Here is a 24286-nt window from a genome sequence, read left to right as displayed (position 1 = left end):
AAAGCAGTCAAACCACACAGACAGCACCCGGGCTGTTACAGGGCAAGGGTAAGTGGCACCTGTGAGGACATGTCCTGTCCCTTAGAACCAAAATAAATAAGTAAAAGGCAGAATTGTGCAACCAACTTTATTAAGAAAAGCAGAATTATATACACATTGCTCGTCTAGTCCTTCGGTGTACATTCCAGGGTTACATAGCCTCAAGAGACGGATCGTGTCAGCACTGTGCCCATTCTGAATCTTTGTATAAAGAGTGAAAGGCAGGGGAATGGAAGAGGTGAGAGGAAATACCATTAGGTTACTGGGAAGAAGGAGGGAGCAGCAGACCGCACTCAGCCCACTACTGTGTTCTAATGAAGGGAACGGCCCGCTTTTACTCAGTCACCCTGGCCCTGTCTGTCCTCTCCTACACAGTCTCTTGTTAACATGGAAGCAGATTCTTGCACAAGACACTCAAGGAGGGGAACATCGGAGTCTGCTGCAGCAGTAGTGTCCGCACTGCCTGGCCCTGTGCGGGAGACAAGAGGTGATAAAGACATTAACAGAACAGGTGAAAGGGAGCAGGGCTAGTTTTCTATGAGGGTCAAACTAGGAATTTTACAGCTGCATGTGAGTCAATCCGAGAAGTTTCAAGATTGTTGCAATATTCTTAAAGAAGGAAAGGAACTAGAAATGTAATGGGGGAAAAAAAATCAGTAAAAATAAAGCATATAAAATAGAGGAAAAAAAATACCTACAAAGCACCAGAGGTCACCCATCTGTCTTTCCGGACCGATAAACAGAGGAGTTTTTAAGCCTTCCTTGAACTGGCCTAAAGACTCTTCCAGATGGAGAGATAATGGAAGCAGATTCCAAAGTTGGAGGCCCACAATCCCCCCCCCCCCCCCAAAAAAAAAAAAAACAGTTTGCAAAAAACACATGGTAGTAAAGGTGGACACAGTTAAGGAACGGCTGGGTACATAGGTAGAGTTGCCAGTAAACTGAACCTTAAAGATCATCAAAAGTATCTTATAAACAAAGCTAGAAAGTGGCCCAATCCTGAGGGTTGGGACTGTGGGTGGGGTCCTTTTTCATACATACTGCATACACTCAGAGCAGTTCTTTATCCAGGAGGTCCTCTCTGCTTGCAGACATGGAAGCATTTTCTGTGCAAAGAGAGAAAACAATGCTTTCTACACTTTCCAATACCAAGTCCAGTTTTCAGTAGGATCAGGGGAGAAGCAGAGAAAAAAAAATAGTTCCTTTCTAGAAAGTCCCTCAGCCCACAGGTGTTTGCCGCCTCCCCACTGCCTTCTTCTGGAGGAGGGCATGCATATCCCTTCCCCTCCACCACACCAGTACCACTCCCCAGTGCCCACCATACCTCTACTACTATTCCCCATGCAGGAGCTGATGCTTGAAAACTCCCGCTCAGATCCTGAGTGACTGTCAAAGACAGAACTGCAGGGTTCCTCTGATGACAGGTAGTAGAAACAGCCTCGGAGAGAATAGGTGGTACTGTCCAGGCCCAGTGAGTCGCCAGAGCTCAGACTGGAGAGGGCAGTAGAAGAGTCACCTGCACTAGTAGAACTCGATATTTCACATACTTCTCCCAGGGATGTTCCAGCATTCACCTCCCTGGCAGGCTTCATGTTTACAGAGTCCTTATTTAGCAGGGCTGCCCCTTCAGCACAGCCCTCCAATGTAGTCTCTTCAGCACAGCAATCCTTGGGTTCCTGCATGGCCCCTGCTTTCTTCCGGTACAGGCTGGTGGTGAGAGTGCCAGGATTCTCAGCATCGCGAGAGGGAGTGGAGGACGACATGGAATATAGCGGGAGTGGAAGGACTGGTGCCAGGGAAGTGCCTTGCATTTCTTGGTCAGCTCGCAGTACTTCAATGGATTGATCTACCAAGGCCAAGCCAGGAGTTACACATGTTACGTTTCCCCCCCCCCCCCATAGGCCCCCTGGCTTTCTGCACCTGTTTACCACAATGTGTACACTGCTTTTGGAGTGCTTACTCCACGCACCCTTTCCTGCGGCTTCTACGAGTCTTCCCCCACACTTACCAGAGAGGCTGAGGCAGGACAGGGTGCGCAGCTCTTCTGGACTTCTTCGGCTCTCCAAAAACAACCTGTGTCGGGAGGCATCCGCATCTTCCTGCAAGAGAAGGGATAATATGGAAAACACAGCGATCTGCCAGCATTGTTACTCAGATTCCCAACCAGAGCTTCACCCTCACCAGTAGCTGCTGCGGTGGATCTGTGCCGTCCGTTGTTACACTGTGGTCACCTCGGTCTCCGATCCCCACCTCCTTGACCTGTGGACGCTGCACAGCGTGACCAAGGCGAATTAGCTCCTGCCCAACCTCGATGCTCTGATGTTAAAGAAAGGGCAACTGTGAGACATTTCATACAAGGGGCTAGCACCAACCCCTCTGTAGGGCATGACAGAGCAGACTGAGGGCTGCTGGATCCTATGATTCAAGCATACACTGTGGAACCTAAGCACAGATTTGATTCTATTCTTGGGCAATGATAAACTGCTAAATCCAAGGCAGTGTACAAACCCAACATTAATTACAATACAAATTAAACAATCTGCAAACAAGTGTCTATTTAAATAAAATTCAGTTGTACCCCAAACATTTGTGAAACAAATGAGTTTTTAAAAGTTTGGCTGCTGAGTTATAACTAATGGAAGATTATTCGGAGGGGCGACAAGAATTTTTTCAGGTATGTTTGTGAAAAGGAGGAAGACTAAAAATGGAATTGTGAGACAAAGATGCTGTGAACAGCTATGTAGAGAATGATGAGGAAAAAGCAAACGTACTTGTGGCGAATTGTATAGCTATTGTTTATGATGTGCATCTTCTTTGTTTGTCCAGTAGGTGTTGACTGTAAAGTTGATACAGAACTGTCAGTTTCTTCTTCCTGCCAAAAGCTGTTAGCTTAAGCTGTGACGTAAATTTTTTTAGTAGCTGATAAAGGAGTGGAAAGAGAATGTTCTCTTTTCCTGAGACCCTGTGAACAGTTAGACTTCATGACCTGTCAGCAGCTATATTTTGTACCTGAACTCCTCAGGTATTATTTAGGTAGTAGATAGGTTATTGCCTGTTAATTTCCACCTGTTTATATGGTTCACCGTTCTACTCTTGACAATAAACCTGATTAGTTTATTGACTCAGCTGTCCTGGACTAAGAATCCTTGTTTTTGGTCTGTGAGTGCTTTCTGGGTACTGTGGGACCCTTGAGAGTGTGGCCCCAGTAACCTAGAAATCATCGGGAAATAACCTGAGAGTGGGAGGACTCGCCCAGAGGCAAGCGAGACCCAGCCGGTGGGGAGGTGGGTGTTAGAGAACAAGCAGCAGGTGCAGGCGGAGCTGAACTGTGCTCGGGATAGACCCTCCAGGTGGCCGCAGGGTTAGCCCCAGGTGGGTGGCTAGGCATTTTGTCACAGTGCTGGTTCTTTGTTCACAAAAGAAAATCCTGGAGAAGAACCACAATTGACTGGCAAAAGGTACATATGAGAATGGAGTGGGTACAGCACCGTTCATGGAAGAAAGTGAAACTTTTGAAGGTGGACAAAGCATGGCACCGGATGGGATTCATCCCAGGATATTGAGGGAGCTCAGACAGGTTCTGGCGGGTCCTCTTAAAGATTTGTTTAATAAATCCTTGGAGATAGGGGAGGTTCCTTGGGATTGGAGAAGAGCGGATGTGGTCCCTCTTCACAAACGTGGTGACGGAAAAGAGGGTGGAAACTACAGGCCAGTAAGCCTTTTTGGTTATTGGAAAAGTAATGGAATCAATGTACATCCCCCTTGGATTGTAAGGAAGAGGAGGCCCTTATCAACTCTGTTAAACATTATCCATGCATCTCATTAGTACAAGAAGCAGTGTGTACCTTTCTATCAGAGAAGTCGTACAGCTGGACCTGTGGCCAAGTACACACCCCAGTCTGTGAGTAGCTAGAAAGCTTTGCCACTAAAGGTTTCCACTCCGCACAGTATGTCAGCCGATCAAACTCATCCAGGGCTTCCTCTGACCACTGCTCACCTGCCACAGGTAAGGGAGAAGGATTAAATTCTGTGACGGATCCTCCGGAACACAAAAGCATTCCCTCTGAACTGCACTCTCTTCATCACGCCTCTCACATTTTCAGGATTACCAGTATGAATATGTATGAAAGACATTTGCCTAAATGGAGACCCACTGAATGCAACTCTCTCTCCTGCATTCATGATGGTAGTCTGACTGGCAAGGATACTTCTAGGATAAGGCTGAAAAGCACTGCTCTACTGGACATCATCCACTATGGGAAAATCTAGCACCTGGTCTTTAGAAGAGACTCAACAGCGAGGCTTGAGCTGAAGCAGCCACACCAACTCCACCTTCATTTCCTCTTACTTTCCCCCAACATCTCTGGAATAAGATTTAAAAAAAAAAAAAAAAAAAGGTGGTGTGACCCCCCCCTTTATGACCACACCCTCATCTACATTCATGGAGTGAGCCTCTCTCTGTCAAAGCAAAATGTACATATATTGTTGATCAATGGGAAAGTAGACAACTTCTAGCTAACTGATCTCACTCGCTTCTCATGTTTAGCTTTGTCACCAAAATCAGTAACTCCCATCTTCTGAGAGACTCACCGGCTGGGCCGATTCCTGCCAGGCTGCATTCGATGGCCTGGAATGGCAGACTCAGGAAGTCACTCCTACAAGAAAGAAAAAGTCCCAGTCAGCAGCCTCATATCAACCAGGGGAGGGACTATCACCTGTAAAAATGGCATGCAAAATTTCCCAGTGCTACATTTAATACAGAAACAAATGTAGACAAGGAGAAATTAGGTCTTACCCAAGATGGGTGGAGACTGAGAACTACTGGATGTGTGACATCACCCCTTTAAAGCTCCAGCCAGTACTTCTATTGACCAGGTAGTATGGTAGAACTCAAACAAAACCCCAGGGAAAGAAAAAACAACCAAGAACAACTCAATACAAATTAAACCATTACTTCTCTCATTTTTTCTTTGCTTCACATAATAGAATCCAGAATCAGGCAACCCTCTGGAAACAGAGCTTCAGAGAGGGACTCCCCTGCTGCAAGACACCATAACGACCAAAACAGATAAGCACAGATAGTGGGTGGGTTCGTGATTGGTCTCAATAGATTCCAGGAAAGAAAATTTGCAGGTAAGACCTAATTTTTTCTTCATCTCTCTAGACCAGTCTTGACAAATGGGAAGTACTCAACAAGGGTGGGTCACAGATAACCTGGTCACCAACACCTGAGCTCCAAAGTCCGCATCCTGTCATGTCTGAACATCCAAGCTAAGTGCTTCATATGCAGTGTTGCCCAAGTTGCTGCTTACATATCTCCTAAGCCAGAATCAAAGAATGCCCACTGGGCTCTGGTCAAATGTACCTTCAGCTCATTCCGCATCAGCCTTCCTTTCAGCAGATAAGCCATCTGGCCACCTCACCCTTCTTCCATCCTCCAGACAAGTGTCATACTTCTGAAACTCCTTTGTCCTTTGAATGTAGTCATGCAATGCCCTGCACACTTCCAAATGATACAAGGATCCCCGGCAACACCCCCCCCCCAAGGAAACATTAGGAGAAGGACTCATTATTTCATATGAAATAGAGAGACCACCTTGGGCAGAAAAGATGGCACTGGGCAAAGGACCACCTTCTTTCAGGAAAAAATGAGGAATGGCTCTAGACAGGAAAGATCCTGCAACTCTGAAATCTACCTAGCTGAGATGATACCCACCAAAACCATTGGGTGATGATGCAATAAAAATGGGGAATCTACCAAGAGCCTTAGTAAGCATGGAAACCAGACCTGTCTGGGCCATTGAGAAGCCATGACTTCAGCTTTGTCCTTATCCGAAAAAGTCTTCTGCAGGAGTCTAGAGATTAGTGGAAAGGGTGGAAAAATGTAGAGTAGGTCTAAGTTCCAACTGATAGTGAAAGCATCTGATGCTACTGTGGGTGGAGTTGTATGCAGAGAACAAAAATGACTGCATTGGGTATCGTTTGGTGAGGCAAAAAGGTCTATCACAGATATTCCCCATTAGCTGAAAACAGTTGCACAGGGTTGTGATCCAGCATCCATTTGTGGGGCTGAAGTTTGCGACAAGAGAATCAGCTATCTGACTTTGATGTCCTGGAAGATAAGTAGCCTGAAGAGCTGTTTGCAGTTGCAGTACCAGAGCCCAAGTTTTCACAGCCTCTTGGCAAAGACGAAGGGACCCCAAACCACCTTGTTTATGTAAAACACAGCCACTTGGTTGTTCATTCTGGTTAGCATTGTTTGAGATCATACCCATGGGGAAAAAATGTGTTGCTTGCGCTGAGTTCCAAAATATTGATATGGAGAGTTTGTTTGTACATGTTCCAGAAGCCTTGGATTTCCCACTTTGGATGCATCTGTGGGTAAGATGAGGTAGTTGAGGCTGAAAGGGACCACCAATGGTGAGGTTTGGTGAACGGAAACAACCATTGGAAAGAAGAGCATAAATGTTGGATTGGCATTTTTTTGTTGAGTGATTGAAGATATTGATTCCAAAGGAACTTGAGCTGCCGTTGAAGTTGACGCATGTGCATCTTGGCTAGTTGCACTACGTGTGTCATATGACCAAGAAGTTGAAGGAATTTGCGAGTTATTGTGGAGAAGACCTGATCAAACAAGAAGTGGGAACAGGATCAGGCTCTTCAAAACAGACCAAGGACTCTCAGTATGTAGTTAAAAACCTTTATTAGATGATGACTCGAAACCGTACTGCTTCAGGAATCTTATTAAAGAGAAACTTCAACAAATTGCAAATATTTTGGTGATATCTCTCTAAAATATGAGCATAGCTGGTTTTAATGAAAATGTTAAATCGCAAATATTTCTGGTGGTATATCTTTAAAATATGAGCACAGTTGGTCTATAAAAGACCGTTGATGGATCGAAAGAGATGTGTCACTTATGGATGCACTGGAATGCCATCCTGCCTCTGTCATCGACCACCAGCCTGTGCCACCTGGCCCTGAAAGTGTGCTCCCTAACTCAAGAGACTAGCATCTATCGTCACCACAATACACTCTGGGGATTCCAGGTCCATGCCTCTCAACAAATTGGTGTCCAACTACCACTGCAGACTGCATCTCACCTCATGCCGTAAAAAGAGGCAATAGCTCACCGCATCCATCTGAGACCAAATTGCCAATAGGACTCGCTGAAGGGGGGGCATATATGTGCTCTCACCCAGGGAATTACCTCTATCGTGGCCACCATTGAGCCCAAGACCAGAAGTACCACCCAGGCTGTTGGCTGGAAACACTTATCAGGAAGTAGATTTGGGAATGGAGTTTCTAAATCCCTACCTCTGGGAGGAAGACTTTGCCCTTTCACGTATTAAATCATACTTCAACTGCTAAGCCAGAATCAGGGAGCTTTTGGGCAAATTCACTATCCACCCCAGACTCTGCAGAAGGCCGACCACCTGGGCAGTGGAACTCTTACTGTCTTCCTTGGAGTGGAGGAGTAGCCTAATAGTTAATACAATGGGCTGAGAACCTGGGTTTGATTCCACTACAGATCTTTGTGACTCTGGACAAGTTACTTAACCCTCCATTGCCGGGTACAAATCTTATTGTGAACTCATTAGGGACCTGTACATAATAAATGTAAAGTGCTTTGGTTGTACCACAGAAAGGCTGTATATCATACCCCCAACCGCTCATCAAGGTGAGGATGGACCACCACCACAGAAAAGGTCCTTAGGGCTGTGGCCAATCCAAAATTCTTGGATGATCCCGATAGGAATGTGAAGATAAGCTTCAGAAAAGATCCAAGTGAGGAATTCCCCCTAACTGCCACAATGACCAACTTGAGCATCTCCATGCGAAAGGTCTAACCATTATTCTGTTGATTTTAAGAGCCGCGTCAAGGGAGTGCCATGGAGTATCAACCATTTCAACGAGATCCTCGTGAAAAGGAAAGGTCCAAGCCAGCTTGCACATATTTGCTAGAACTCTGGTCTTCTGAAGATGTGCACCACCAAAGGAACATCTGTCTAACTCATGAAGATCCGATCCTCCCCCCACCCATGGCTCATCCTGGTCCAAAATATCCTCTCTAGGGGAATCTGGAGCCCAATTCTTCTAGGTCAGGGGATCTGTCAGCCAAGCGGCTCTTTTTGAGCCTTCACAAGCAGAACCCAACCTTTCTTCAAGCACAAAGCCTGATGGAGAAGCAGTATAAATTCCAGGGAAAACTCTGTGTGTGTGTGTAGTGGGGGGTGCTCTAAAGCATCAGAATCCTGCCAAATTAGCACAGGAGGTTCTCTACATACCTTGAGAGCAGATGCAATGGAATCTAGAATGGCAGGTGGTCTTGCCAAAAGGGCCTCCTCTGTGCCTCTGAAGCCGATTTTTTAATTTTTTCCTACAGTGGTTGTTTTATTCCTTCCCTGGGAGCATTCAAGGAACCCCTTCTAAGGTGAGGGAGGAGGCAGAGGCACAGCTGCACGCAGAGAACAGGGGTAGTGAAGCAGTAATATGAAGTCTCAGAGTGTACACCCCTGGGCTAAGGCAGCACCCTAAAGAGCCCACATGGTCGACATTTTTTTAAAAAAATGAGATTTCCCCTTTGGAGTAATGCTTTTATTTTTTTCTTAATTTTTTTAAAACTAGAGCAAACCTGGCACACCCTCAACCTACTGTCTAGATACACCTACCATCTGCTGGAGACTGAGAAATACTGGCTGGGTCAGGGCTGCACAGGAGCCTTAAAGGGGTGATGCCACCCATCTGCTAGTAAGAGAGGATATATCCACTCCTCAGGACTGGTCTGGAGAGATAAGGAAAAGATATTCACAAGCACCCTGGTCCCCCAGTGGCAGAAAGGAAAGTGAGGTGGGGGCCTCTCAGATCCCAGTCCCTTTCAAATTTCATATGTTACTAAAATGAAGAAATTGCAACAGGTCACGGCCAAGAGCTTTACCTGAGCACGCGTAGTTCTCCCAGTGCAGCTTCTCCATTATCCCCAAAATCCACATAATAAAGGTCCAAATTTCCGTTGTCCAAGATGCCCAGAACTTTAGCTCGGTACCAAAGTCTGTCATGTGTGTATGGGGCAGCCACAATATCTCCCACACCAACGGACAGCAGCTCCAACTAGAGAAAAGAGAAAAAAAGAAGGGTGTTGGCAGCTGCTTCTCCATTTCCAGACGAGAACTGCCTCGTCCCGCCACCATACTCACAGACTGGCTGTAGGACTCGTAGTACTGAGACATCTCCGTGGCCAGTTTATCCAGCTGCAGGGAGCGTGATCCCAGGATCTGGATCCAGAAGTGATTGGGGTTCTCGCTGGCACACACGTAAACGTCCAGATGTTCATCAGCCTTGAAACTGAAGTCTGGGCTGGGTACTAGAAGGCAAGAACACCCACAGTGTGAAAGAGAAGGATTCCTGCTGAAAAACCTGAGACCCAGATTCAAATGTTGCCTCTTGACTTTTGACCTTCAGCACTGAACAGGGCAGCCGCCAACGTTTGTCGCAGCTCCCTCCGAGGGTGCCATGCAGAGTGCATTAACAGACTGCAGCTAAAGCCGTTTCACCCCATCTATTCACATGCACTCAGTATGTTTCGTTGTTTATTTCTTTACTCGATATACTGCCTTTACATAGGCGAGGTCAAAGTGGGTTACATACAACAATAAAAGAGGGAAAGGAACGCCATAAATGCGCATCAAAGAGAGAACATAGCACACTTACTTTCAAATTTATACACATCTTCTGCAGATGGTGCGGTCACAGATGCCTGAAGGTCATCTTCCACGTCTGATGCTTTCTGCTTTTGTAGCTCTGAGGGCAACATATGCTCCTGTGTTCTTCTACACTGGTCTGGAACATCTCGCAGGCTGTTGCTGAAATCGCCGCTCTGGTGGGATAAAGCTTGCTCGTCCTTGGCTCCAGGACCCACATCCACCCTCCGCACACCAATGGGCTGCTTGCGCTGGCAGCGGGAGGAAACGGACTGCAACACCTTCTTTTTCAAAGCTTCCTCCTCCAGCACTTTTTCCTGGATCAGTTGCTAGGAGAAAGGATCAGGAGCAGGGGGGTTACACCTGCATTCCTCAAAGAGTGCAAAATCCCAACAAACAGAATGAGATCAGGCTGCAGCCTCTCCCCACACCCAAGCCCAAAAATGGCATTCTACACACCATGGTCTGACAAACTTGGTGTTGCCAGTATTGAGCACACCCCAAGCTTGGCCCCACGGCAGCTTCGAGGCACGATTAAGGATTCAGTCCAGTCCCCTGCTGTAGCAGCAGCCAGCTCTAGGGAAAGGTTTTCCTTTTCATGTGTCCTTCCCACCTTTGCCGCTTCCACCTCCTTCTGGGTGCCAGTCACAGTGATGGTCCTCGTCAGCGCCAGCTTGTCGTCTGGCTCCCGTGAACAGAACACTTTGGCTCCGGAGCTCTTGGAGATCACCCTGATCGTCTCTCCTCCCCTGCCTTCACCAGAGAGAAAAAGGACACTGCTGAAGCACGAGTCACTGACTGGCACAAGAGTCGCCTCTAAATGACAGGCACATGCACCCCTTTTTTTAACTGCAGCCCCTGCTATCTATCAGTCTGCCTCACATCAACATCAGCAGTCCATCCTCGGGATGGAAGTTTGGAGAAAAAGCTGCAGGTTCTCAAACCAGTCCTGGGGGAGCACCAGTTATTCAGGTTTTCAGGATATCCCTAATGAATATGCAGAAGACAGATTTGCATGCCTGTCACCTCCGTTATATACGCAAATGTCTCATACATATTCATTAATCTATCTTAACGTTATTTAAAACCAAAATGTAGCCCACTTTAAACCACGGAAGGAGTCACCCATACTGAGCAATCATAGTTCTTAAACCGTGGACAATGAAAAACAATCCTTCGCATGCTTTTCCACCGTAAATCCTTCACTTCGATCAACAGTACATGAGAGTTTTGATGTGATGTATAAAGTATATTTCAATGATTAACATTATTAATACATAATCACTGTACTGTTTTGATAACCCTATTGTTCTTTTAGAATATATATTAGGGATATCCAGAAAAGCCAAGTAGATGGTGGACCCCAGGACAGGTTTGAGAACCAATGCCCTAGACCAAGCGTTGCTCAGGCCCAGCCCGCACAAGTGCCACTCCCTGGCATGTGCCTCCCAATAGACAAAGTGGGCAAGCACCTGGGGCAACAGCCTTATCACTGAAGGATGGTCAGTGCATCAAGAGTGGAGCGTTAATCCTCTTCAAGCTGGATGCAGAGGGGGCTGTCCCTACCTAGGATTAAGCTGGAGGAGTGAATGCGGCCCTGCATATTCTCAATCTTCCTCAGGGTAGTTTCTAGGGACACTGTGACCCCCCCAAAACCCAGGCAAAGCTACCTAGAGACAAAACTAATAGACTGGGCTCATTCACTGACAGGTCTGCAAGGTCACCGATTATTTGGAAAAAGGAGCAACAGCAAATAGGATTCAAGTTGCAAACAGGGACAGAAAAAGGGGTTATTACTAACATTACCTAATGACTACAGTGTGTTTACAGGATCTTCATGAGTGTGCTGGCTGGTTGCCCTCAGCCTGTGAAACCAATTTATAACGGGACGGGTCCCGTTAACCATCTTAAAGAATCATCCTGTGAGACTGGTACTTCTAAGTTTAAATGAAAGACTGGGTTTCCAGAATTCTGGGTCTTTAAACACTCAGGTCAATAAAATAGTAAAAAAATCTCTTTTTGTTGCTTAAGAAATTAAGGGTCATCTGTAAGTATTTTGACTCAGCTGTACTTCAGCTACTGGTTCAATCTTTAGTACTTTCACAACTTGATTACTGCAATTCGATTTACATTGGCTGCTCAAAGGTTCTGAAAACTAAACGCTGCTGTGAGGTAAATTTCAGTCTAATCAGTCTTCTCTTGCTGAATTTACACTCGTTGCCTATAGAGGCCAGGTTACAGTATTTGTGTTGGGTTTTAAGGCTTTCCATAGAGAGAGTCTCATGTATCTGATTTCTTTTCTTTTTCTGAATGGAGGAAATCTTAGGATTACAAGAAATCAATATCCATTAGGCTTGCCTTCTACTCAGAAAATTAAAGCAGTGGAGGAGTGGCCTAGTGGTTAGGGTGGTGGACTTTGGTCCTGAGGAACTGAGTTCAATTCCCACTTCAGGCACAGGCAGCGCCTTGTGACTCTGGGCAAGTCACTTAACCCTCCATTGCCCCATGTAAGCCGCATTGAGCCTGCCATGAGTGGGAAAGCGCGGGGTACAAATGTAACAAAAAATAAATAAATTTCAAGCCTGTCTGTCTTATCAGGCAGCATCATAATGGAATCTTTTACCTCTCTCCCTTAGACAAACAGCCAACTATTGTCAATTTAGAACGTTGCTAAAGATGTTTTTGCTTCAGACGTTCTTTGTGAGCCTAAATCAATGATCTTCTTTTCACTGATTTAAGTGGGGCCTGTTTTGGAGATTAATAATCACTGTAAATCTCTGGATCGCTTATTGTTGGTGGGTTTTGCGGGCTATGTGATGTAATGCAAGGCGAAGGAGAGCTCTCCAATATATAAAGCTTTTTCCCCAGCAAAACAAAAAACAGGGGAAGGTGGGAGAATAAGAAGCGTGATCTGCCTAGACTCCTCCAGGTACTCCTAGCATCATGGAAACTACTGGCAGAATACTGGACTTTCCTCCACTCCAGGCACTTAACTGGGTGACCAGTTTTCCTGCTGAACCCAGGAGCTCTACCAACAGACCAGTCTGCTGCTGCATGAAATGCCCGTTACCATCTGCTGGAGATAGCATACTGGAGAGCCAACAGTGCCCCTTATAGAGTAAAGCTCATAACTGTCAGGTCTCTGTTTCTATCTGCTGGCTGAGGGGCAGAACGCATGAATTCTGGACTGGTCTGATGGAAAGACTAAGAGGTATTCACCCTGGAGAACAGGCTGAATCTACCACATGAGGGGAATGGGTTCAAGCTGATACAGTTAGGGAAGGTGGAACCTGAGAAGACAAAAAGCTGGGGGGGGGGGGGGGGGGGAAGAGGGATTTCATGCTCAGGGAAGAAGTCAAAGTCGAGCTTTATGATGGGGGAATTCTGTGCAAAAGAATCACAAAGTATGTACAATTTTGCACAGAATTCCCCCGGGAGTAACCTATAATGCATCCCACAGCCCCAGAGGGATGAGGATTTCCTCAAACTCAGGTATGTTTACCAATAATGCGTCCCACGGCCCGCTGGGGGACAAGGAGCTCCTCTGACACAGGCATGTTCTCACTCAGGATACGACGGATGGTTTCCTTAGCTCTGCAGACCTGTACCGGTATCCCGCTGATTAGCAGCACACGGTCACCCCGTGCGTTTTCTGAATCATCAACATCAATACGAGCCCCCGTCTCTTTTCTCAGCTGAAAGAAGAATGGACAGTCGTTTCTGGCCGGAGAGACACGACGCTGTCCAACACTTTGTGTTGCCTTCACCCAGAGTCATGTGCAGTCAGTTCTTAACAAGGGGCTTTTGCCCCTCCACTTTTGCTCAGGTTACGAGCAAATCTACCATGGATCCTGCAAAGTGAAGTGAACAGCGGGAAAGGAGAAGCGTTTAAGGGGAGAAAGCACTGCAGTGGGGGCCAGGCAGAAGAGCAGCTCGGACAACCAAAGGAGGGAACCAGGCAGACTGCACACTGCAAATAGCAAGAACCTGATTTAGGCAAGGCAATCACCAAAAGATATGGGGGGCATCTCACGTGATCTATTCTGTATCCAACAGTGACAAAATCATGGCCCTCAGACTATGCTGAAGGGTCTTCATCCTGCCTAACAAAGAGTCCCCCAGCCATGCTACAGTGATCGGCACAGATTTTGTCACTGCCCTTATACTTGCCTGTTTTATAATTGCACCCTGCCGTCCAATTATCAGTTTCACAGCCTCCTGAGGGACCTTCATCTCTACTTCGATATCATCCTCTCCAATAAATGCCACATTCTCATCTGAACACAGACCAGAAGAAGGTTAAAGCAGTAAATCAAGGTGAGATCAAGTCACAGCAACAGTTCACATGCACCAATCTGAGCAAGGCCTGGCAGGAGAAATGCAGGGACATATCCTGTGTATGTTTTCTAATGCACTTAAATGCATATTGAATTGCAAATGCAGCTGCACTCAGTCCAGTCTGTCACAGATCTTTCCCTGAATTCTGAAACTGTTTTACATAAGTATTGCCATACTGGGAAAGACTAAAGGTCCATTGAGCCCAGCATCCTGTTTCCAACAGTGTTTTCATATCTAGAATTTCTGCTACTAGGTGGCGGGGGGAGCTTGAAAAATGGGTGCCCTGAGTTCTCTCTGCCACAGTGTCCTCCCCTATTGTGATGATAGCTCCTACCATTCTTACACCCTGGTGGCCGGGAGCTACCGCTTTCCTCTTCCCCTTGCTTTGAGGTCTGGAGCTAATCCCTGTTCTCCTGCACTGTATCTATCTACTGGGCACTGATCTGAACCCAATTCTGCTGTCTCAGCAAGCAGGACCCAGTGAGCCCCAAGGCCAGAAAGCTCTGGTCCTATCTGGTAAATCTTTTTTTTATTAAAAGCAAAACACAATATCAAGATTTAGAACTGTTGAACAGTTCCAATTCCTATCGTCTCCCTCGCCCTACCAAATCCCTTTGCCCTCCCATCACAATTTCACACAGAATTCCAATTCGTTTCCCCCTCCCAATACCAGAGGGGACACATTTCCCCCTTCCGCCACCTCAGAAGGCCTGGGCTCTTCTGACCCTCCAGAGTCACCAGAGAGGAAATGACAGCAGGAAAATTCTCTCCCCCTCCTTGACAGTCCTATCTGGTAGATCAAATTTTGTTTCAAAACATTCTGCTTACCACCAAGTTCTGGGGCCTTATATGGTTAAATGTTTATATTTCTAATGCTGTTATCAGGTTAATCCCATCACTAGGATTCACTGATTTTAATTATGCTGTACCTGCTGTACACTGCCTTGGGTGAATCTCTTCGTAATGTGTCCAGTGCACGTAGACAGCTACCAGAGCCCCCCCATGTTTCCTGGGGTACATGCATGAATGTTGCTGCTGAGTTCAGTGAAAGTCATTTTATAACAAGGTATCTATAAAAATCTCCAAACACATCTATTCTGTACAGGCAAGAAATGCAGCTATGTGCCTTAAGTTCATAAAACTATCCTCAGCAATGCCCACACCACACCTGCTCACGTTACAGCTGCAACCACAAAGCTTCTGAAGTCTGTGTGCACCTCACCTCTGCCATCCCCAGACTGTAAAACCACACATGCTCCTCGCACTCATACTTGAAGGCATGTGTTCAGCCATGTGGTTTCAGGAGTCGTTTCCCCACCTGCCTACCTTTACTCTCCCGGTATCGACGATATAAGATATAGGCGATGGTGATACAAGCAGGAATGCCGAGGCTCACAGCCACTTTTTGCTGTGTGCTCAAGTTAGTCCAGTAACTCTCTGTAGCAGACATGTCCTGCAGGAAACAGAAACAGTGATTGTAGACCTGATGGCAGCATCCTCACCAGAGGGCTGTGATGGCAGCACCGAGTGTTACTTCATCTGTCAGGTTTTCAGGATATTCACAACAAAATGTGCTTGAACTAGATCTGCATAAAAGGAGGTAGTGTATTCATATTCACTGTGGAGATCCTGAAAGCCTAACTGACTGGGACAGGCCTGAGAACCCCAGTCTAAAGCATGCAGCTCCCCATCAACTCCAAAACAAGAGCAACAAACTGCAGGGCTCTGAAGAAGGATCTTGCTAATGAATATGCAAGAGGCAGTGCATACTAATCTCTCTCACAAGTATTCATTAGGGATATCTGGAAACGCTAAGATGTTTGCAATCTTCCAGGACTACATTCTAATATCTATACGTTGTGCAGGACATGTCAGGAAGGGATCGGGCTGCGCGTTAAACCTTCCCTACAAGACAATTCATACGCCATCCCTCCAACTGAAAGAAATTCATGTGAACCTTACCCCAGGGTCTCACATACATACTGGTTTCTCCTGCAGCCTTTTATCTCCTGACTCCCACTTTCCTCTCCCTCTGAGCCACTTATCCCCCTCTCCTCTTCCCCACAAGCTGCCTCTTGTTATCCCCAGACTCTCTCCCCACCATGGGCCTCTTCTCCTCCCCCTCCCCTCTTTTCCCTACTCTTCCTCTTCTCCCCCCATCTACCTACCTACTTGGAGCCTCTTCCCTAGACTCCCCTCCTCTTCGCCCCCCCCCCCCACTTCCCCCCACTCCTCCCCACTCTTCCTCTCCCACCCCGAGCCTCTTCTCCTCTGACTTCCCTCCCTCACCTGGAGCCTCTTCCCCAGACTCCCCCTCTCTTCTTATCCCCTGGCTCTCCTCCTCTTACCACCCCCCCCCCCGACTCCCCTCTTCTCCTCCCCAAGCCTCTTTTGCCCAGTCTTCCTCTCCACCCCCACCCCTCTTCTCCCCTGACTCCCTCTCCACCTGGAGCCTCTTCCCCCTGACTCCCCCTCTCCTCCTCTTACCCTGCAGACTCCTCCTCCCCTCCCCAGCCTCTTTTCCCCACTCTTCCTCTTCTACCCTCCCTCACCTGTAGCCTCTTCCCCAGACTCCTCCCTCCTCCCACTCCCCTCTTCTCCTCCCCAAGCCTCTTTTGCCCAGTCTTCCTCTCCTCCCCCACCCCTCTCCTCCCCTGACTCCCTCTCCACCTGGAGCCCCTTCCCCCTAACTCCCCCCCCCCCCCCCCCCCCCCCCCCCGCCCACCTGGAGCCCCTTCCCCAGACTCCCCCTCTCCTCCTGTTACCCTGCAGACTCCTCCTCCCCACCCTCTTCTCCCCACTCTTCCTCTCCTCCCCCCACCCTCTTCTACCCTCCCTCACCTGTAGCCTCTCCCCCAGGCTCTCCCTCCTCTCCTGTTATGCCGACATCCTCTCCTCCCACCCTGGCTCTTCCCCCTTCCAGGGTCTCTTCTCCCTACACCCCAATGACCCCCACTGCTTTCACCCCCCCTCGCTCTCTCGCCACCAACCTACGCCCCCGCGGCACCAGCTCAGAAAAATCAGAGAAGCTTCTCCCGACCAATCACTTACCCAAAAACCCCGGCAGCACAATGCTGTCCAATCACCGCAGAGGACGGGTCACCTTCGGCCAATCCCAGTCCAGGATTGCCCTCTGCTCCAATCAGTAATTTAAGTGTTAGAATTAAAGAGCCAATCGCTGCTAACGATGCGGCAGCTGCGACTAATGGCTGAAGGAGATGACTGACGTAGCGGCACGTGAGCGACCAAGCCAATCACCGCACAGAGGAAGCGGTACCGCGTGGCCAGGGCGCGGGGATTGGTGCAGCGGGAGAGACCGGAAGAAGGCCTGGTAGGCTTAATGGAAGCCACGTGACTCTCTGAGTTCTGCACTGCAGGACGAGATCAAGTCACGTGGGGCAGATCCAGGTGGCTTTCCTGTGCCCTGGCCTAGGCCATTGCCTTTCTGGGTTGCAGCTGCATTTCTGTGCTCTTGATTCAACACATCTTCATTCATTCTGCTATTGCTTTTCTACTCCTAGTCCCAGCTCTCATTGAATCACGTTTTTGATTAATAAGGGTTGAGAGTTTAAATGGCTCGTTGCCAGGACCAGCTTTCTCAGCACTGGGGGGTGGGGGGGGGGGGGTAGATATTCAGAATTATTCCCTGTGGGCACTAACCACCCCCCTGGCACTGCTATTAATAACGCTGTGCATATGAGCTAGCTCTGTGGGGGTAGAGCAGGGTCATTTCTATTGGGTTTAGCACCCCAATCATTTTGAAAAGTTGGCTCCTTTGGTGCAGTGGGAGCTTGAAAACCTAAGGAGGAGTAATAATGCTGAACCTCATCATAAAGGCAGAAATCCCAATTCATAAATACACAGCTGTTGTCTTTATCACCTCCCAGCCATTTTGGAGAGTTAGCATCTATAATAGGAAGCAATAATCATGTAGGTTCCATCCTTATTTTGGATTTTTTTTTGCTTGTACCTTTTTTATTTATTATTTCATTTGTATCCCACATTTTCCCACCTATTTGCAGGCTCAATGTGGCTTACATATTACCATAGGTATGAACAAAAACAAAATGATGTGGTTGAGTAGAGTTCATGTGTGACAGACACATTGGGAATCGTAAGTAGGAAGAATTAAGTTATGTCCAGTACGAGCTTTAGTTTCGTTGTGATGCAGGGTTAAGGCATTTCAGTTGGATCGTTGGGGTATGCCTTTTTCAGGAATAACTGAAGGTGGGTTACATTCAAATACACTAGACAACTCCCTGTCAGGCTCAATCTAATTTTGTACCTGAGGCATTGGAGGGTTAAGTGAATTGCCCGAGATCACAAGGAGCAGCAGCAGGATTTGACCAGGCACTCTTGGATATTATCAAGCCCAGTGCTCTAAACACTCCACTTTAGCCTATCCAGCTGACATAACATTATAGTTTATTCAACACTAAAGAAACATGTCTGGGCCCACTACAACATTATGAAAGGGGACCTTCCCCCCTCCCTCCTGCTGAAAGAGGATAACTAACTGTTCCAGTGCCCAAAGACAGCCAGAAGGGTAGCCTAATCACTAATTATGCCCTCCCCCGACTGACCAGCAAGTGCTCTAGCCATAGGTGCCAACATTTCAGAATGATTGACTGGAGGAGTGGCCTAGTGGTGGACTTTGGTCCTAGGGAACTGGGTTTGATTCCCACTGCAGGCACAGGCAGCTCCTTGTGACTCTGGGCAAGTCACTTAACCCCCCATTACCCCATGTAAGCCGCATTGAGCCTGCCATGAGTGGGAAAGCGCGGGGTACAAATGTAAGAAAAATAAAAAATATATATATTACTCCTCCCCAGACACAGTGAAGGAGCTTTCTCAATATTAAGGGTGCTCAGCCCTTGTTGGCACCCACAGAGCTGGACCCTATGGCTCCAGTACAGTGTGGTCACCTTTGACATCAGCTCTAATACCTTATGCTCCCTTTCCCCCTTTGCTCAGCCCCTTTCTTCCTCTCCTTCTGCAGTTCTTCCTGTGCAGACTCCTGCAAGCACAGCTCTATGTGTACATAAGCAAGTCTGGTGCGATGCATTTTTTCCAGTATGTACAGGTTTGTACCAGCACAGTGTGAAAGGTATTGGAATGTGTGCAATGTTCTCTTCTACATATGCATTACAGATAGCCTGGAAACTTGAGTGGCTGGAGGACCCCCAGATCAGGTTTGGGAAGCATTTCCCAAGATGAATCTTCAGCCTTGTGTCTTCCCTGTTAACATTCAGGCCTGTCATACCTGTGCAACCCCCCCCCCCCCTTAATATTTTCCTAAATTCAACAATCAGCTCTTTAAGATCCCACCAGATATTCATGGGCTTGATGGACCTTTGGTCTGACCTAGTCTAGTACATTGTATGTTCTTATGTTAATCTTTGTGACCACATCACCACTCATTCCAGAACAATCTTGTAAAAATACTTCTCCGAGGACAAGCAGGCTGCTTGTTCTCACTGATGGGTGACGTCCACGGCAGCCCCTCCAATTGGAATCTTCACTAGCAAAGTCCTTTGCTAGCCCTCGCGCGCCCGCGCGCACCGCGCATGCGCGGCCGTCTTCCCGCCCGAAACCGGCTCGAGCCGGCCAGTCTTCTTTCGTCCGCACTCGGTACGGTCGTGTTTTCGCCGTGTCGAGCCCCGGAAAGTCGACCTCGCGCGTCCTTTTTCGACGTGTTTTTTCTTCGGAAAATCCTCAAACTGTTTGGGAAGTGCTCCGGAAGCCCTCTCGGGTTTCGTTTGCCCCTTCCCGTATTTTTCAGATTTTGCCCCGGTAAGTTTTCTTTCGTCATCGGGGTAGGCCTCTTTTCGGCCTCGGTCGAGATTTTTCTCCCTTAAAGTTTTGGTGCTCACTTTCGTCATTTCGGATTTTGATTTCGCCGGCGTGATTTTTCCGCCCATGACATCGAAGCCTTCCAGCGGCTTCAAGAAGTGCACCCAGTGCGCCCGGGTAATCTCGCTCACTGATAGGCACTCGTCGTGTCTTCAGTGTCTGGGGGCCGAGCACCGTCCTCAGAACTGTAGTCTGTGTTCCCTGTTACAAAGGCGGACTCAGGTAGCGAGATTGGCCCAGTGGAACGTTTTGTTCTCGGGCTCTTCGTCGGCATCGGCACCTGGGTCATCGAGTGCATCGACGTCGTCAGCGTCCAGACCTTCTTCCTCGGCTGCTAGTGTATCGGGTGCATCGAGGCATCGAGTCTCTGCATCGGCGCTGAGGCATCGGGCGACTGCATCGACGTCGGTGGTACCGGGACCTCGTCTGCTGATGTCGTCGGACGGTGGTGCATCGTCTGGAGTGCAGGTGAGGGCTGTCCACTCCCCTGCTGGTGGCGGTGAGCCTTCGGGTGGGTCTCCCCCTACCCTGAGGGCTCCTGCGGTACAGCCCCCCCGAGATCGACCTCCTTCGACCTCGGCCCCGAGGAAGCGACGGCTGGATTCTACGTCCTCGTCGGTGCCGGGGAGCTCCGGTGACATGCTTCGGAAGAAGTCGAAGAAGCATCGACACCGGTCTCCTCCCTGCGTCGGCACCGAGAGCTCTGGGTCGCCGAGGGAGTCGGCACCCAGCAGGCATCGGCACCGAGAGGACCGCTCACCCTCTGTTCAGGAGGTGTCGATGCGCTCCACTCTGGACAGCCCGGAACAGCCTCCACGCCCGGAACAGGTTCTGACGTCGACGCCTGCATCGACCTCCATGCCTTTCTCTGCAGCCGCTCTGAACGAGAGCCTCCGGGCCGTTCTCCCAGAGATTCTGGGAGAGCTGTTGCGCCCTACCCCTCCGGTACCGGCGGTGCTTGCGCCTCCGGTACCGTCGAGTGTGGCGCCGGCTGGCCCATCGCCCGGGGTGAGGTCCCCGACGTCGGTACCGCGTGCGGTGCCGACTGCGGCCACCTCCCAGGAGGGCTCCCCGACTACTTCGGCGGAGGGAGCTTCGCCGATGCGGGCGAGGGAGTCTACCTCTCGACGCCCCCATCGTGGACGTGGCTCCACTGAGTCGAGCCGGGCGAGGTTGCAGACACAGGTTCGTGAGCTTGTGTCTGACACCGAAGGTGAGGCCTCGTGGGAGGAAGAGGAAGACCCCAGATATTTCTCTGACGAGGAGTCTGAGGGTCTTCCTTCTGATCCCACTCCCTCCCCTGAAAGACAGCTTTCTCCTCCTGAGAGTCTGTCTTTCGCTTCCTTTGTCCGGGAGATGTCTACGGCCATCCCCTTCCCGGTGGTTGTGGAGGACGAGCCCAGGGCTGAAATGTTTGAGCTCCTGGACTATCCTTCTCCACCTATGGAAGCGTCCACTGTTCCCTTGCACCATGTCCTGAAAAAGACATTGCTTGCGAACTGGACCAAGCCACTAAGTAATCCCCACATCCCCAAGAAGATCGAGTCCCAGTACCGGATCCATGGGGACCCAGAGCTGATGCGCACTCAGTTGCCTCACGACTCTGGAGTTGTGGATCTGGCCCTAAAGAAGGCTAAGAGTTCTAGGGAGCATGCTTCGGCGCCCCCGGGCAAAGACTCTAGAACCTTAGACTCCTTTGGGAGGAAGGCCTACCATTCCTCTATGCTCGTGGCCAAAATCCAGTCTTACCAGCTCTACACGAGCATACACATGCGGAACAATGTGCGGCAGTTGGCGGGCTTGGTTGATGCGCTCCCCCCTGAGCAAGCCAAGCCTTTTCAGGAGGTGGTCAGGCAGCTGAAGGCGTGCAGAAAATTCCTGGCCAGAGGGGTGTATGACACCTTTGATGTTGCGTCCAGGGCCGCTGCTCAAGGTGTGGTGATGCGCAGGCTCTCATGGCTGCGTGCCTCCGACCTGGAGAATAGACTCCAGCAGCGGATTGCGGACTCGCCTTGCCGTGCGGACAATATTTTTGGAGAGAAGGTGGTAGAGCATCTCCACCAGCGGGATACCGCATTCGACAAGTTCTCCCGCCGGCAGCCTTCAGCATCTACCTCTACAGGTAGAAGATTTTTTGGGGGAAGGAGGACTGTTCCCTACTCTTCTGGCAAGTGTAGGTACAATCCTCCTTCTCGACAGCCTGCGGCCCAGGCTAAGCCCCAGCGCGCTCGCTCTCGTCAGCAGCGTGCGCCTCAGCAAGGCCCCGCGGCTCCCCAGCAAAAGCAAGGGGCGAGCTTTTGACTGGCTCCAGCAGAGCATAGCCGACATCCAAGTGTCAGTGCCGGGCGACCTGCCGGTCGGGGGGGAGGTTGAAAGCTTTTCACCAAAGGTGGCCTCTCATAACCTCCGATCAGTGGGTTCTGCAAATAGTCCGGCAAGGATACACCCTCAATTTGGCCTCAAAACCTCCAAATTGTCCACCGGGAGCTCAGTCTTACAGCTTCCAGCACAAGCAGGTACTTGCAGAGGAACTCTCCGCCCTTCTCAGCGCCAATGCGGTCGAGCCCATGCCATCCGGGCAAGAAGGGCTGGGATTCTATTCCAGGTACTTCCTTGTGGAAAAGAAAACGGGGGATGCGTCCCATCCTAGACCTAAGGGCCCTGAACAAATATCTCGTAAAAGAAAAGTTCAGGATGCTTTCCCTGGGCACCCTCCTTCCCATGATTCAGGAAAACGATTGGCTATGCTCTCTGGACTTGAAGGATGCCTACACACACATCCCGATACTGCCAGCTCACAGACAGTATCTGCGATTTCAGCTGGGCACACGTCACTTCCAGTACTGTGTGCTACCCTTTGGGCTCGCCTCTGCGCCCAGGGTGTTCACAAAGTGCTTGGCTGTAGTAGCAGCAGCACTTCGCAGGCTGGGGGTGCACGTGTTCCCATATCTCGACGATTGGCTGATGAAGAACACGTCCGAGGCAGGAGCCCTGCAGTCCATGCAGATGACTATTCGCCTCCTGGAGCTACTGGGGTTTGTGATAAATTACCCAAAGTCCCATCTTCTCCCAGCACAGAGACTCGAATTCATAGGAGCTCTGCTGGATTCTCGGACGGCTCGCGCCTATCTCCCAGAGGCGAGAGCCAACAACTTGTTGTCCCTCGTCTCGCGGGTGCGAGCGTCCCAGCAGATCACAGCTCGGCAGATGTTGAGATTGCTGGGCCACATGGCCTCCACAGTTCATGTGACTCCCATGGCCCGCCTTCACATGAGATCTGCTCAATGGACCCTAGCTTCTCAGTGGTTTCAGGCTGCTGGGGATCTAGAAGACGTGATCCACCTGTCCACGAGTTTTCTCGAATCCCTGTATTGGTGGACGATTTGGTCCAATTTGACTCTGGGACGTCCTTTCCAAATTCCTCAGCCACAAAAAGTGCTGACCACGGATGCGTCTCTCCTGGGATGGGGAGCTCATGTCGATGGGCTTCACACCCAAGGAAGCTGGTCCCTCCAGGAACGCGGTCTACAGATCAATCTCCTGGAGTTGCGAGCGATCTGGAACGCTCTGAAGGCTTTCAGAGATCGGCTGTCCCACCAAATTATCCAAATTCAGACAGACAACCAGGTTGCCATGTACTATGTCAACAAGCAGGGGGGCACCGGATCTCGCCCCCTGTGTCAGGAAGCCGTCAGCATGTGGCTCTGGGCTCGCCGTCACGGCATGGTGCTCCAAGCCACATATCTGGCAGGCGTAAACAACAGTCTGGCCGACAGACTGAGCAGGATTATGCAACCTCACGAGTGGTCGCTCAACTCCCGAGTGGTGCGCCAGATCTTCCAAGAGTGGGGCACCCCCTTGGTGGATCTCTTTGCATCTCGAGCAAACCACAAAGTCCCTCAGTTCTGTTCCAGGCTTCAGGCCCCCGGCAGACTGGCATCGGATGCCTTCCTCCTGGATTGAGGGGAGGGCCTGCTGTATGCTTATCCTCCCATTCCTCTGGTGGGGAAGACTTTGTTGAAACTCAAGCAAGACCGAGGCACCATGATTCTGATTGCTCCTTTTTGGCCGCGTCAGATCTGGTTCCCTCTTCTTCTGGAGTTATCCTCCGAAGAACCGTGGAGATTGGAGTGTTTTCCGACCCTCATCACGCAGGACGAAGGGGCTCTTCTGCATCCCAGCCTCCGGTCCCTGGCTCTCATGGCCTGGATGTTGAGAGCGTAGACTTTGCCTCTTTGGGTCTGTCAGAGGGTGTCTCCCGCATCTTGCTTGCTTCCAGGAAAGATTCCACTAAGAGGAGTTACTTCTTTCTATGGAGGAGGTTTGCCGTCTGGTGTGACAGCAAGGCCCTAGAT

General features: G+C 49.4%; 1 protein-coding gene across 1 annotated transcript; it reads right to left on the bottom strand.

Moving 5' to 3' along the window:
- Positions 1 to 157: 157 nt before the first annotated feature.
- TDRKH (tudor and KH domain containing) lies at positions 158 to 17213 on the bottom strand. Its single transcript, XM_030187562.1, has 15 exons — positions 17130 to 17213; positions 15405 to 15531; positions 13911 to 14017; positions 13243 to 13435; positions 10354 to 10493; positions 9751 to 10069; positions 9237 to 9403; positions 8978 to 9150; positions 4630 to 4694; positions 3885 to 4036; positions 2221 to 2355; positions 2048 to 2138; positions 1364 to 1885; positions 1081 to 1145; positions 158 to 508 (listed from the first exon to the last, which is right to left on the bottom strand). Exons 2-14 carry the CDS (start codon positions 15526 to 15528, stop codon positions 1090 to 1092), a joined length of 2244 nt encoding a protein of 747 aa, XP_030043422.1. The 5' UTR covers positions 15529 to 15531; positions 17130 to 17213; the 3' UTR covers positions 158 to 508; positions 1081 to 1089.
- Positions 17214 to 24286: the final 7073 nt, after the last annotated feature.

This window comes from Microcaecilia unicolor, chromosome 14 (assembly GCF_901765095.1).
Source record: "Microcaecilia unicolor chromosome 14, aMicUni1.1, whole genome shotgun sequence".
NCBI classification, from domain to species: Eukaryota; Metazoa; Chordata; class Amphibia; order Gymnophiona; family Siphonopidae; genus Microcaecilia; species Microcaecilia unicolor.
This window is presented reverse-complemented; position numbering and strand designations above follow the sequence as displayed.